We start from the raw sequence: 15,504 nt of genomic DNA on the forward strand, positions 1-15,504 counted from the left end.
TAACCAAATACAATGAGCCTTAGTTCTCAAAAAAAAGCAATTCTGGTGTGAAGCTTGAAAAGTGGTCCTATCACCATAGCAACCAATGTAATGTCCACTGGGATCCCGCATCTCAAAAGGTCACTTCTTTGTAGCAAATATCAGTTGGCTGATGATCCCATTGACTCAGCAGTGATTCTCTAGGTGCTGCTGGATCCTGCCAAGTTAAACTGCTAAGTTCCCTTGGCTATGAACATGGTTCAGCTTGGTAAATTCTCCAGCTGGTATTCCAGAATTATCTCTATGGGCCATCACAATAACAAAACACCATGTTTTACTTTGTAAAATGAAGCGTTGTCTTTATAATTAGGGTTATTATCATTTGTTTCAAAATAGCAACATTCATGGTGTGCAGAGAAACCTCCTCTGTTGATGGTGACTTCATGAAGGGGCAAGGATAGTTGTCCGTGATACATGGCTAGGTATGTGTAGGGTGGGCTAGCCCTAGATAGCTTTTATAGAGGGATAGAGGAGGACAGAGGTTGGCCGGAAGTACCTGCGACTAAACCCAGCTCCCGTCTATAAAGAATGACAAAACTGACCCGGAGACCCAAGATAACGGCACTTTACCCAGAGACTCCGGGACAAACCTGACTTTGTTTGCTTAGATACAGAATATACTTAGTCAGTTGATTAATGTAACTGGTAACAGAATTAATAGTAATGAAAAAGTAAATTAAGTAAGTTTTATTTCTGACAGTTGACAGGGACATTTTACAGACACCCGATGCTGTTAATTGCACTCCTTAAATAAACTAGGAATTTCGTGGAAGGAAATGCAGGACAGACTTGGCACAGGTTATGCTTTGTCAACAGTTCCTACAAAACAAAATGAACACCGCTATCTGAAGAAATCTCTAAGTATAACCAAGAACAGATCGGATGAAAAAATAAACAGCTCGTTACAGGGAACATACTTTTTCATTCGTGATGACAAAATAAATTGATTTCAAGAAAAAAACCAGACTTTATAGACTTTAGCTGTAAATTCATGTATAAAATCTACCTATGTCCTTCTTTTATCTTAAATATGTATTTTGTTGAGAAACCCAGCTCTTGTGAAAATCGCTGTTATCCGTCCCCTTTAGTAGAAACTGATTGCTTCAGCAAAAGGGCAAGTGAGGATCAAGAACTTAAGGATAGGAAATTGTTATTTAAGTTCTGCCCATTTTAGTCTCACTGAGGTTAAATAGTGTGTTTTCAACATTCTCATACATATATATTGCTTTTTTTCTATCTGTAAATGCCATTACAAAGGTTTTTTTAGCATCATAAACTGTAACATTTAGTATTTGGAAATATGACAGATCTGCTTTATTGGAGTTATATTGACCTTTAAGACGATTGTCTTCAGACTTCAATTTTAATTGCGGATGACGACTAAAGCTCCTTAGAATTGAGTATTTAAAGAACTTTGACAAAGTCAGAGCACAATTTGTAAATGTGGAGAAAGGCTTTTAAGAAAAAACATGGGTTTTTAGGATATTTCTTAGCAGGGATGGAAATAGCTTTAATATTTTCCCTTAAACTTCAAACATTTTTTTTAAAAATAGCAGGTGTTCTACTGTTTCCATGTTTTTCAATAAGCATCTTTTCTCCTGGACGGGCCATTTGGCACATGGGTCACATACCTGGTGGGCCAGTCCGGCCCTAAAGCATTTTTTATTGGCTTGCCAGGAAAATATCAGTTAGTTGGAAACACTACCAAGAGTGATTAGGACTATCGCTGACAGTGCTCCTTCTGTTTTCACTAGATCAACCGATAAGGACAGATCTCGAAAGCTTCTTAGTCAAGAATGCCACCGATAGATGGTGGGATGAAATCTCACGCGTGTCCTCATAAATAGAGATATTTGGAGGTGCGATAGTGTGGCACAAACAAAATAAATTTTCCATGAAAACAGCTCATGAAGTGACTTCCGTGTCTAGACACAATCCTCCCCTGTAGGCTATAGTTTCCATTAAATATTCTATTTTGGGATTATGGTGGTAAAGCCAGGTCTTGTGCTAATATTTCAAAGCAAAACTGTTTTATTCATGAGTTTAATTGTAGAAAACAAAACCTCTCATTGGTTTCCAGTAATCCCAACACCTACAGGCCACATATGAACCATAACCAGCTGTAACTGGCTGTTGCTGGAAGTAAAAAGTGGAAAATGCAGATCCCATTAGGGGATAATGTGAAATGCTCTGGCGTTGTATCGAAGCGGTAATATTTTGAGAACAGATAGGGTGGAAAGGCTACGAGGAGGTGAATAGATTCCAATAGTTGTAATAGTTCTCATACAAATGAATATTTGTAATTTTTATTTTTGAGGAACTTCAATGATGACACTTATGTGATATTTTGTTACAAATGTAGCAGATACACAGTTCTTCCATCCATGCCTAGCAAATACAAAATCAGAAGAAGACATATTTTTGATAAATCCATCACTTGACTGTCCCTTAATTTAAAAAGTGTGTTTTTCACATAACACCCCCCCCCCCATTGACCTGCTTTATTTAATTTAACTACAATGAACTTTCCTTATCTGCAGACTTAGAGGCCACCATTGTTGTTGGTCATGTGATATTTTGGGTGACTTTCCATGCTCAAACACCACACTGAGCTGACACTTTATGGCAATGGAATGAGAGTTTTCAACCTTATAATTAACACTGAGCCATTCTACTACCCCAGACAGAATGACAAGGTGTCAGGGGGTTTAGTAGAGTAGGCCGAGATAGCAGAGGTAGAACTAGAACATACTACATATAACATGGCTAATATACAACTGCCTGAAAACATTAAATTATGCAAAAACATTACTGATACCAGTAACGAAAATAAATTGGTTCCACTTTAAACTCCATATTGGAAGGGGCTCTAAATACGGCGGAGTACTTTCACATGTAGAGGAGGGTTTGCTTTAGGTGTAAATGTAATGAATGAATACTCTTAATTATTCTTCATTTTCATTCTCTGATAAACAGACTGTTCTTTAATTCTTAAGATATTCAAGCAACAAGTGGTGACGTACAAAGTCCCATTATTATCTTAAACACAGTTGAATTCATGAGCTATCACGTGTGCTGATCACACAGCTATTAATTGTCTGAATGGGTAGGGTGTCATCGGTCTATGACATCACCCAATTTACTCTGTTAGTTACATGGAAGAACATCTGCATTATTTCTAGAGAAAAAAATCACCAACGTCAGGGACCTCAAACTCAATGCTTGCTTCTAGTTCACCAAAACTTACCTTAAATAACCAAAGCTGCCTTTACAGTACCCCCGCCCCCCTGTTAAAAAGAGTTATTTACATAAAAAATTGCTAGCAAAAATATAATTGTAATGTCTTTAGTGGAAGAAAAGCATCGCAAAGGGCCAGCGCTGGATGTATTAATAATATTATTTGCTCTGAAGCCAATCATTTCTCATGTGTCTACAAATTCTGTTTGCTAGCAGTTAGTCAGAAAGATCTGACCCCCTGAGCCAATTTGCCGAACTCAGCATAAACTTCAAGTTTTCTCATATCTGGTTTACAAAACATCCTTAAAAGTTACCGTAGTCTTACAAGATTGAACTCGGGAAAAGAAAGAAGGAATGTGATTTGAGAAAGTATATTTTAGGAAGCAGATAAAATCAGTTAATTTGTAAGCCAAACGAATCATGCCTTGGAGAACATTTTATTAGGGTGCCAAAGCAGCATATGAATCCTTGAAATTACATGAATTGTTTCACTCGTTTTAAGGACAGCTACAGTATCGCTAAGGCTGCGTCACTGCTTGTCTCATTCACACTGTGTCACTGTGCTGTCCCTGTCTGACATTGAGCTGTCACTAAACAAGGCAAGCATTCAGAACATACCCAGCGAATACCATTAAAAAACACCTATCTGCGACATAAATATCGGGGATCCTGTCACACTATATGCCCATATATTGCTTCCCCCGACAATGCGTCAAAGAACCCCAAGTTTATCGAGTCCTATCTAATTTTTTACGTCTGTATTGCTTACCAAGGAGCTGAATCAGTGGGACTGGACTGCATTTTAACCCAAAAGAGACTCTTAAGCAATTTAAAGCTTTCTCTGGACTCCATTAATGAGGCTTCTGTATGGCTGGAGGGGCCGCTCAAGCCCAAGGTTTGGTCAGAACCTGCAGATAGCCACACATAATATATGGGGAGCGCACAACATAAATAGCATAAAAGGCATAAACATTCAGATTCCTGGGTTGCTACTAGAATAATAATGACCAATAAATACACACAACAAAGCATGCAAAGAATTCAGCGCATGCCCAGTGAATACCATTCAAAAACACCTAAGGCATAAATATAGGGAATTCCGTCATACTATATGACCATTTATTTTTTAGCCCACCACTGCGTCAAAGTACCCCAAGCTGTCACTGTCTGTCTGTAACTCTGTAATCCAGAGCTGCTACTGCCTCAGTCTCACTGCATCCCTTAGCTCTCACAGAGAGCTCTCGCTGCCTGTCTCTGTCATACTGTATCATTGAGTAATCCCTGGTGGTCTCTTACTCTGACAATGTGCTGTCAGTACCTATCTATCACACTGTGTCACTGAGCTGTCCCTGTCTGTCTCAATCACACTGAGTGGACGCTGTCTGTCTCTGTCACACTGGGCTGACACTGTCTGTCTCTGTCACACTGTGTCACTGAGCTGTCCCTGGCTGTCTCTGTCACACTGAGCTGTCAATGTCTGTCACACTATATCAGTGAGCTGTCTCATGTCACTTAGTCGCCACTCCATGGCACCCTGTATAAATCTCTATCACATTTCCGAGTGCTATCCTGTTGCTGTTGCCCTAATGTCTGCCTCTTACCTGTGACGTCACAGCCCACTCCGGCTCGGGCACAGCAGGTGACGGGTTTATATTCCTTGGACTCCGATTCACCCTCTTCCTAGTTATCTGTTTACAGCCTGACAGCGGCAGCTGGGTCTGTACTGACCAGTCAGTGCCAGAAGGCTCTAGGAGACCTGCGCTCCCCGTAGCCCACTCTCTGTTCCCCTCCTTATTTTCCCCTTTCTTCATCTTTTCTCCATTCCGTTCTTTTCTTGCCCCCACCTCCCTCTCTCCCTCCCTCTCTCATCTGCCCTTTTTATTTTCTCCCTCCCATCCTTTAATCTCCGTCTCTCTTTCAAGCAGCCTCCCCAAGTGGGCAGCGTGGGATCTAAACTTTGGTATGCGGTGCACTGGTTGTGTTCATGTCCAGTAAGATCCCGTACATCAAAGTGTTGTCTTCCAATATGCAATACCTTCCAAGTATCTTTCTTTAGAAAAAACAGTCCCTCTTTACGACTGCCTCTGTCTCCCCTGATGTCCCTCTTTTCTAGGAGCTCAAAATGTTTGCTGGGTATGAGTGTGTCACAGGGTTCTACAGGATCAAAAGTCACAATAATGTGTATTTAAACAGCAGTAAAACGTGTAGAAATAGAACTGTGTCAGTAACATTTTACTCATATTAATGGATTTCATATAAATTAACCCCATGGCCATCCCTCTAACCACACTCACTGCAACTAGCTGTACCTTATTTGATTATCTTGAAGCTGTTCGTCTGAGTTCTAGTTCTTGCTTGGCTCCGGCTCTGGGGCTCAAGTCCACCCTGGCACACCCAGAATTACCAGGACCGGTCATTACATGAAATTGTCCCGTCTAAATGACTTTTAGGACTACATAAGCATCAAATCAAACATATGCAGGTGTGTAGACTGTAAACCAAATGTAATATCATATGACATCATATCATATCACGTCTTATCATATGTGCATCAGGTTCTTCCCTACTGCGCTGTTGGGTACTTCATGGTGAGCACATGAGCTCTGAAAATGAATTTAAGTAATATACATTTGCTTATCATTGGGTCCTATTCACTAAAGCGACAGTTGGCGTGAGACTTTGCAGGACAGTTGTGGTTCCAACTGCTTGACTTCAATTTACATCATGAAGCTCCAAACCGTTAAGCTTCTACTGCAGGGACTTGGCTGGCTCTATGTAAAGCATAGTTAAATTGTTGAGAGTTTGCCAAAGTTTCCTCACCCACTGATTTATATATTATACAGGGCCAACTCAGCCCTTCTAGCTGGAGACACCTGCCAATGTTGACCCTTTAAGATAAATAGTGAAGTCAAGTGGAAACCACAACTCTGCCTTTAGTAAATAAACCTTTCAATCCACAGAGATACCATACATTTAATTTACCTTGTAGAGGTAATGGAGAGAACATACAACTACTTTCTATTAATGCCATGTGGTCCCTTTAAATTGTTGTGGTGCCTCTTCTTGAATATGTAGAATTCCCACATATTACATACATTTAGGTTGAAAAAACCCTAAATCCATCAAGTTCAACCCTTCGCTCTATCATTCCTGTTTTTGATCCAAAAGAAGGCTAAGGAAACAATGAAGCTATTTTTTCTGCTTTTGCCACTTAGGTGGGGGAAATTCCTTCCTGACTCCAAAAGGCAATCAGATTTCTGAAGCTGTAAAATATTAATGCTTTTTCTATCATTTATTGTGCAGGAGATGTGCTCGGCAGAACAGCTTCTCCCAAAGGTGAGTATTTTTTGCAGGTTTAATGAATGCGTATTAAAGTACCTAATGTATTTAGTGTGTCCATTTAAACTCAGTCCCTGGTGTTTTGGAGATTTATGTAACAGAATACTTAAATAGAACAGTAAATAGATATTCTGGCTTACTGTATAGCACAGAAGGAATGTTGGTCTCTACTGCCATCTCCAGGCTGATGCTGAAACTGCAGCTAATGGCATCCATGGTTCCACCTACTGATTCATTTTAACACTTTTATAAATAAAATATAACTTTAGAAATGTCAGTATTCTGGATGCAAAAACCATTCCCAGAATTTTTTTTGTTGCCTCATTCACAATTTTACAGGACATACTTAATTGTCATGTGACACAAAAAAACAAACATTAAAAAGGGTGTTACCATTAAAATAAAATAAGAAAGACTTTTCATAGGTGTCTGTGTTGTTTTCATCTGCTGTGGTTTATTTGCCTACCATGCTGGCACAATCAACTCTACAGCATCTTTAAAGTAGTGAGAGTACAGGATTTCTCTGAAATAAAAGTTGTGTTAAAAAAGAAAAAGGATCCTGAAAATATCAATGGTGGGTGTACATGTAGGTGTATTCAGAATTTAAAAACTCAGGTCTGCTGGATTACTAATACAGAATGTGGGCAGGGACGCATGGAATCACGTTAACTATGAGCTGGTATGGATCAAATCCCAATTTTTGTCTAAGTCTGTCCCTGTTTGTTTTTATATATTCAGGAATTTATTATATTGTGTGTGTTTTGTAGCGTAGCAGGGCAATCAGGGCCTTAATTACAATTTTTGATGAGATAATGTTGTCACCGTGGATAATATTGAAGGTGCATCACCATATCAGGCATCTAAGAGCTTGAAGAAGTCTATGAAGACTTCATTGTGAGTTCCTACGTACACTGGGAATGAAGTCAGAGTCCCAGAATTTTGGTTACACAAATTCATAGTTAAACTTTTGCTTCATTAACAAATCCTCTCGTTTTATCTTTAATCAAACATTTTCTTTTCTTCTGATTTTTCAGTTTCCCAAAACATTTTCGTTTTCCCGATTATATCTTGTGCATCCAAGCTCTCTTTTCCATTTAATGAGTTACATTTTTTCTTTTGTATCAAATTTGTACAGAGTCTGGTAGCCTTCATCCCAGGCATAGAGCGTCTGGTCCTGTGGATTGTAGTGCACAGAGGAATGATGGCTGTAACGTTTAGGGAAGTATAAAGTTGGTGTCTGATGTATGGAGATGATGTCCGAAGTGTCATATACACAGTCGATGTGGGACCGGCCACCATTTGGACTGTTGTATATGACATACAATGTTCCGCAGGTTACAAAGGCTGATTCAGCATTAGTACTTTCACAAGACGTGTTCCACGCGTATTCAACAACCATGTGGTTATAGTCAATTTTGGTAAGGACAATGTAGCCATCATTGTTTGGATCTGCATGAATAGTCCACAGTCCTTGCTCATCCACCGCTAAGTCGATTTTGGTGAAAGGTGAGAGTTGGTAGGGTGCTATTTCTCCAGCCCCAGACAATTCCAAGGACTGGGTAACATTTTTCTGCCAATCGTACTTCACAATTTCGTTGGCTGTACCATTTTTGAGGACAAACAGGAAATTATCATAAACGACATGACCAGTACCCTGCCAGAAGAACGGAAGATAATGACTTTCAGCCCTTTGCATATAATCTGTGCTTGTGAAATCCTCAATATTGAAAAATTCCAAAAATGTGTTATTGATGTCCCCATTAAAGAAGAATATCTTCTGTGAATCTGATTGGTTGGCCGCATTTCTCATCCAAGAACCAATATGGCTGCTGACTCTCTTTACTGTTTTCTGGGATTTTATGTTCTCAAGCATATTGGTACAGCCTGGGATAAAAGAGGTGGAAAAACACATCAATAACCATGTTTTGCAATCGCAATCTAAACTGCATGAGATAACTTATGTTTGAAGTGTGTACAGTAAGTGTGAATATTTAATTGCACGTTAAAAAAAAGACATTCTTACAACAGAATATATCTCCTTACATGTATTAATACTAAAATAACCCATATAATAACTAACATGATAACCTATGGGTTTAACCTAATCCAGTGTCTGCTACAAAGTTTTCATTTCTTAACACTAAATGCCATTCATTAAAGAAAAATATAAATATATTAAGCATTTAAAAGAAGTAAAGTACTAAAGACCAACATGTAGCAAATATAGTAGTTTTACAAAATTCATATATAGAAACTGAGGTTCAGACAGCAACCTTTTCTGCCATTGGCTTCCTAAACCACAGGCCGGCATCAGTGCCGATGACATATTTAGTTCTGAACACAGCCTATATAGGATATATTAGCCCACTGGTTGCAGGGAGTTAAGTAAAGTAACTTCTCGTTATAAGCAGGGGTACAACCCAATACAACTGTTTTTTCATTGGAGTGCTTTCCTGACAGTGATTGGCTTCTGCAAGCAACCAAAACAGGGGTGACGAGTGGAAAGCGGAGAGGACCTTTTCACCAGGGCTGGACTGTGAATAATGGCCAGTACCCGATCTGCTGCCCTGCTGTCTGGCATCACCCTTTAAAAGATTGCTAGCTACCTACTTGTATTAAGTTTCAGACCAATTCTCTTCTGCTCTTCATGTTCTGCTTCTTGTTTTTCCACCAGCTGTTCATCAACTTCGAGACATGTGTTAGAGGAGGCAGTCGTTTCGAGGTAGTCAATATCCCACTCGGCTCTTTCAACTCTTGCCAATAAATTGTCCATCTCATTCTTTGCTTCCGTTTTGTATCTGCTGAAACCATCCAGATGAATTAAAAGCTTATGTGCAAGTTCCCTGTATTCCAGCGCGTATTGCTGTATGTCCTGTTCACATTTGGATAGTCTGTCCTGAAACACATAATACATTTGTTTACATAAGAAATACATGTTCTAAGTCTAAAATGTATTAAATTAGTATACTTATTACATGTTTATTATATGTTTTTATGATTATGTGTACTAAAATAATATATATACTATATACATCAGCCATAACATTATGAGCACTGACAGGTGAAGTGAAAAACACTAATTAGCCATATATTAGGCAGCAAGTGAACATTTCGTCCTCAAAGTCGATGCGTTAGAATCAGGAAAAATGGGCACGCGTAAGGATCTGAGCGACTTTGACAAGGGCCAAATTGTGATGGCGAGACGATTTGGTCAGAGCATCTCCACAACTGCAGCTTTTGTGGGGTGTTTTTGTGATCTACAGCGGTCACTACCTATCAAAAGTGGTCCAAAGAAGGAAAATCGGGGAACCAGCGACACGGTCATGGGTGGCTAAGACAGGGTCATGGGTGGCTAAGACCGTAGGCTTTCTAATGTAATTTAAGAAACTTAACTGTTAGATTCAACCACACGGGCCAGCCTTTGCCCCCTGCATGCAGGGGGCAAAAGCTGGCCCGTGTGGTTAAATCCAACAGATTCGACCACACGGGCATGCAGGGGGCAAAGGCTGGCCCGTGTGGTTAAATCCAACAGTTACGTTTCTTAAATTACATTAGAAAGCCTACGGTCTTAGCCACCCATGACCCTGTCTTAGCCACCCATGACAGTGTCGCTGGTTCACCGATTTTCCTTCTTTGGACCACTTTTGATAGGTAGTGACCGCTGTAGATCACAAAAACATGTCCGCATCTCTGCAGACATAACCCTTCCGCCAAAACAGAAGATCGGGGAGAGGACGCCCCGGGAGCGGCACCATATGGAACATATTGAATTGAAGTTAGGACAAAATGCCGGCACATTCAAACTATTTTTCAGCCAAAGCGGATGGACAGGGAACGGAATTTGTTGCCCGAAAACAAATGGGCCAAAAAGAAAAATTAGTTTGAATAATTGTTGGCCCATTTGCACATGTCTACTGATCAAGTTACAAAATATACCATTCCTATGGAAATAAGGAATATACCATTCTAAGGAAATTTAAATCCTTATTGTACCTGGAATAATGCATAGTTTAAACGGGAACTGTCACACGAAATAGAAGACACAGCTGAATCCAGCACATACAGAATTATTCTGATTCATATTTTCCAACTGTGACATCACGTCTGCCTCCATCAAAAGCACTGCCAGGACATTTTATTTAATTTTCCTTTATTTTCCATAAAAATTGCATTAGAAGCCTACTGTCATTCAAGGTAAAAGATAAAATGATTACATTACTATTTACCAATAAGTGGAAATCTAAACAACAGAAGCTCTTGTGAAAACTCAATTGTTGAAGAGCTGAAATTGATACAACTCAAGCTTGACAAGTACAGAACGTGGTGAAGGAAAGGAGAGCCTTTCTAATGAGGCATGACACTTTTATGATGGGGGGTGCTTTATATAAGTTCTCATTCCCACCTCTTGTCTAGGCTGTTCCAATTCTAACAATGCTCACATATACATTTCTTTCTAGTAGGTCCTATAAATATATGGTGTGAGCGTGTGTGTGTGTGGGGGGGGGCTAGATTAAAACGGCTGTGAGAAGGGGATCCCCCCCCATTACTAACAATTGTATTTTAGCTCCATAATTCATACGATGCATGTGATATATATATATATATAAGCTGATAGATTGTCAGAGTGCCTTTTCCAATTCTGTTCTCATAAGCTCTAACAGTGACTTTCCAATTTTACTATTTAATATATAAGACCAAGGGCATAACGTAGGCCACCGAAGCAGGGGGCAGGTCCCATGGGCCCCCAAAGACTTCATTTTCTAATTACTTATTACCAGGCATAGGGAAGGTGTTTGTTGTCATATCTCTGACACTTATGGTTTATTATCTCTATAATGTGACTGCATGTAAATGAGTTCTGGTTTCTCACACGTGGAACGACATATAATTTATATTTTTAGATGTAAAACACCACGGTGAGCTCTGCCAAGTCAGCATTCTAAAAATATAATTGTACATTTTTATTAAAGAGTTTAAAACTAAAATGTACCTCGCAGAAATGCACAAAACTCCTACCCACAATAATATTTTAAGCCGTAAGGATGGAATTTAATATAATCCTGCTTATTAAAGCAAAAATGTGGCAATCCTGGAGCCTATACACAGATCAAAAAAACGCTTTAACACAAAATGTAACAATTGATAGCTTATGTGAAACATACCTCTAGAGCCAAAATCCGCCTCTCGATGTAATGAATCAAGTTTATGTTTTGAGCTGTGATAAACATTTCTTCAGGGACATTTAACACGAATAGAATTAGGACGCACAATTTGTAAGGTTCCATATCGTCCTCGTATCTTGTGATGTTTCTTAAGAACAAAACTTGATATTTGTTTGAAGCTTAAGGAGAACACAAGCCACAGACTAGCTTATTGTTCCATATAGACTGCTTTAGTCTGATAAAAAAATACTGGTGGTTGCCAATTTTTTTAGTGGGCTTTGATTAGATCCAGATGTTTCTTCATTAATCTTTCATGTCAGCAGCTGTTACTTGATACTACGGTTAGCCCTTCCTCCTTGTCTTTATCATACGAATAGATCTACATATGAAAGTTGTAAAAGAACAGCCAACTATATAAAACAATAATAAATAATAATAATGAGCAGCACAGTGATTTTCTATATTTATTAGGTGCATAGAGACATGGGTGTGCACGCAGAGACCTCTGGTACCTCTGGTGGTGCCCTAGGCATCACCCAGGCCACTGCCCTTGACCTACTACTCCGCATTCTCCATCTTCCAACAGAGAGATGGAATGGAGGCTGTAACTGTAACTGGCCCACTGGGCAGCGGCACAATAGGCGGTCTGACTGCCCAACGGAGATGAAAACAATAAGAGTTTTTTAAATGTTTGAAAGACTTTTGCAAAATGCATTGCTAGTAGTTATCAAGCCAAAAACCACACAAAAATGGACCTTATTATTCCATCTGGTTAACTTGTCAGGATGATAGTAGAACTCAAGAATATCATCTTCCATGAAAATGGATTCATTTCCGCGCTATTTAAAATAACAGGCAATGAGCTTTGTAAGGAAAAGCCAATGTGAAAGCCAACAAGTTAGTAGGATTTCCTTAGTATGGGAAAATATAAATATATTGTATATATGTTATGCTACATTTTATGTATATATCTAATGACCCACTTTAGAAGACTTCTTTTATTAAGTACTTATGGCTGTGTAGAGATAATATACTGTTATATACATACATATATAATATACTGTATATCACATGAGTTATACTTAGGGCCACATTATTGAAATATATACAGTATCTAAAATACACACACTGACTAACACTACAGTACACATACATACACACACACACACACACACACACACACACTACTCCCTCTTACCCATCGCAGTACTGTCTCCCCTGTGGCACTCACTCTCAGTAGGAGCTGATATATATATATATATATATATATATATATATATTATGATATTGCTCTATAAATCTGTTTTGTTGGTTTATTATTTTCTGGAAAGTGCTCATCATCTTGAGTACAAATGCAATTAGTCTGAACATCTTTTGAAAGACTTCACCCTTGTAATGCCAAGGGTTGGCTATTTTTATTCTCCACAGTCCTGCCACCCAAACATGTGCAAGAAACATGGTCAGCCTTCTCATTTCACGTCAATGCCGCCGGGACACCTAGAATGCAGCTCCTTCCCCCCATGCCTGGGCTTGCAAGGGCTGAGTATTTCATAAGTATTAACTCACACATCCCATTTACACCAGGGTGCCGGCAAATGTGCCTGATAGTAGTTATTTTTTCATTTATTATTACCGAGGGTGACTTGAACAACCAGATTGAACGTTAACTATTGCTTGTCTTTTTAAAGCTCAGTCGATCTGAAGAACCAAGAATGTCTTAAAAATGTTAATATTGTGAACATTTTTCATATTACAAATATTCCCCTCTTTATAAAACATTTAGTAAATATTTAGTAAACATTCCCCTCTTTATTCCTTCACACTATATATATATATATATATATATATATATCCACCAAAATCATGTGCTCCTCTTTTCTCTTTTTTTAACTAGGGTTCAAGGCGTCTTGGGCACAGTAGGAGATCCCTCACCATGTTGTCATTACACCTGCTTCTGGAAGCTGAAGGAGTTGCGGGGCAATTGAAGCCTGGCAGCTCAAGCGTCCCCCTCACATTGCGGCGCCTGAGGCAGTTTTTACCCTGCCCTGCCTCTTTGAACTGATCCCCTTCTGCTGTTGGAGCTGAGAATGTTTGTACCACATTATTGTTCTTACACAATCAAGGCACAGGCCAGTCGATAATGCATGAACCACTGATGCCCATAATGGAATCCGTATTTGGTCACAATGCACCATGTGGCCCCCATCTGGGCTCCCATATCACAGAGCACAAGAACTACTGTATTCTTGCTATGCATTGCAGACACATACATAAATTACACTGCAGCAATTGAGGGCCCCTTTCCAATTGCCTTGTTTTTAATCTGCCACTGTCTGCAGCTCAGCTTTAGTGACTAGCAACAAGAATGAAGCCTCTGGAACAAGCGCAGCTAGTGATGTCCGGATCATGAACGAATCGTTCATTTGATCCGATTCTTTTTAGTGATCCAGATGAATCGGTTCAGTAGACTGAACGATTCATTTGTAGCGGTTCGGTCTGTGAATCATGCAGCTGTAACCTGATCCTAGAGTGAGTCATCTGCAGAACACTCAGACACAGACTCTGGGGTCAGGTTACAGCTCATTAATTCACAGAGGAACGATGACTCATAGAGTCAGAGAGTCGTTCAAAGATTGGAATGATCCGAAGATTCGAATGATCCGAAGATTCAAATGATTAAATGATTCAAATGATTCAAATGATTCAAATGATTCAAATGATTCAATGATTCAAATGATTCAAATGATTCGAATCTTACAGAGATCCGAATCTTACAGAGATTCGAATCATTCAGAGAATATTACTGATACCATACTTTTATAAATAAATACATTAATAATGTTCACACTGCCCCCAGGATTTAGATTCCCCTGAGTTTGCCCCCCTTTACCTATAACTGCACCTTCAGTTAACTTTATTAAATTAATTAAATTAACCCTCAGTCATCAGCATAAAATTAACCTTTATACCCCATCAACCATAACTGCCCCTAAATTAACCCTAAAGCCCCCACCAACCATAACTCCCCCTAAATTAACCCTAAACACCCCATCAACCATAACTGCCCCTGAAATTAACCGTAAAGACCCCATCAACCATAACGGCCCCTGAAATTAACCCTAAAGACTCCATTAACCATAACTGCCCCTAAATTAATTGCATGTACTCCAGATAAATTACCTAATAAATTGGTATGGTTCTTTGGGTCTTTAGTGTTAATTTAGGGGCATTTATGGTTGATGGGGTATTTAGGGTTAATTTAGGGGCAGTTATGGTTGATGGGGTGTTTAGGGTTCATTTTAGGGGCAGTTATACTTAATGGGGTGTTAAGGGTTAATTTTAGGGGCAGTCATGGTTGATGGGGTGTTAAGGGTTAATTTTAGGGGCAGTCATGGTTGATGGGGTGTTAAGGGTTAATTTTAGGGGCAGTCATGGTTGATGGGGTGTTAAGGGTTAATTTAATGGTGAGGGTTAATTTAATTAATTTAATAAAGTTAGCTTAAGGTGCAGTTGCAGGTAAAGGGGAATGTAAATCCTGGGGGCAGTGATTATTAATGTATTTATTTATAAAAGTATGGTGATATTATCTGAATGATTCGAATCCCAATGAAGGCAGAGGGTCGTTCAAAGATCCGGATCTTACAGTGATCCGGATCTTACAGTAAGATTCGAATCCCTGTAAGATCCGAATCTTTGAACGACTCTCTGCCTTCATTGACATCACTCG

General features: G+C 39.2%; 1 protein-coding gene across 1 annotated transcript; it reads right to left on the bottom strand.

The window, feature by feature from the left end:
* Positions 1 to 7,717: 7,717 nt before the first annotated feature.
* On the bottom strand, positions 7,718 to 11,900 carry LOC149276952 (olfactomedin-like protein 3A). The gene is made up of 3 exons (XM_089503241.1): positions 11,778 to 11,900; positions 9,226 to 9,511; positions 7,718 to 8,499 (listed from the first exon to the last, which is right to left on the bottom strand). Exons 1-3 carry the CDS (start codon positions 11,898 to 11,900, stop codon positions 7,718 to 7,720), a joined length of 1,191 nt encoding a protein of 396 aa, XP_089359367.1.
* Between the last annotated feature and the right edge of the window lie 3,604 nt (positions 11,901 to 15,504).

The sequence above is a fragment of the Sceloporus occidentalis genome, unplaced genomic scaffold, assembly GCF_023333645.1.
Source record: "Sceloporus occidentalis isolate IW3139 unplaced genomic scaffold, rSceOcc1.0.p SCAF_223, whole genome shotgun sequence".
NCBI lineage: Eukaryota > Metazoa > Chordata > Lepidosauria > Squamata > Phrynosomatidae > Sceloporus > Sceloporus occidentalis.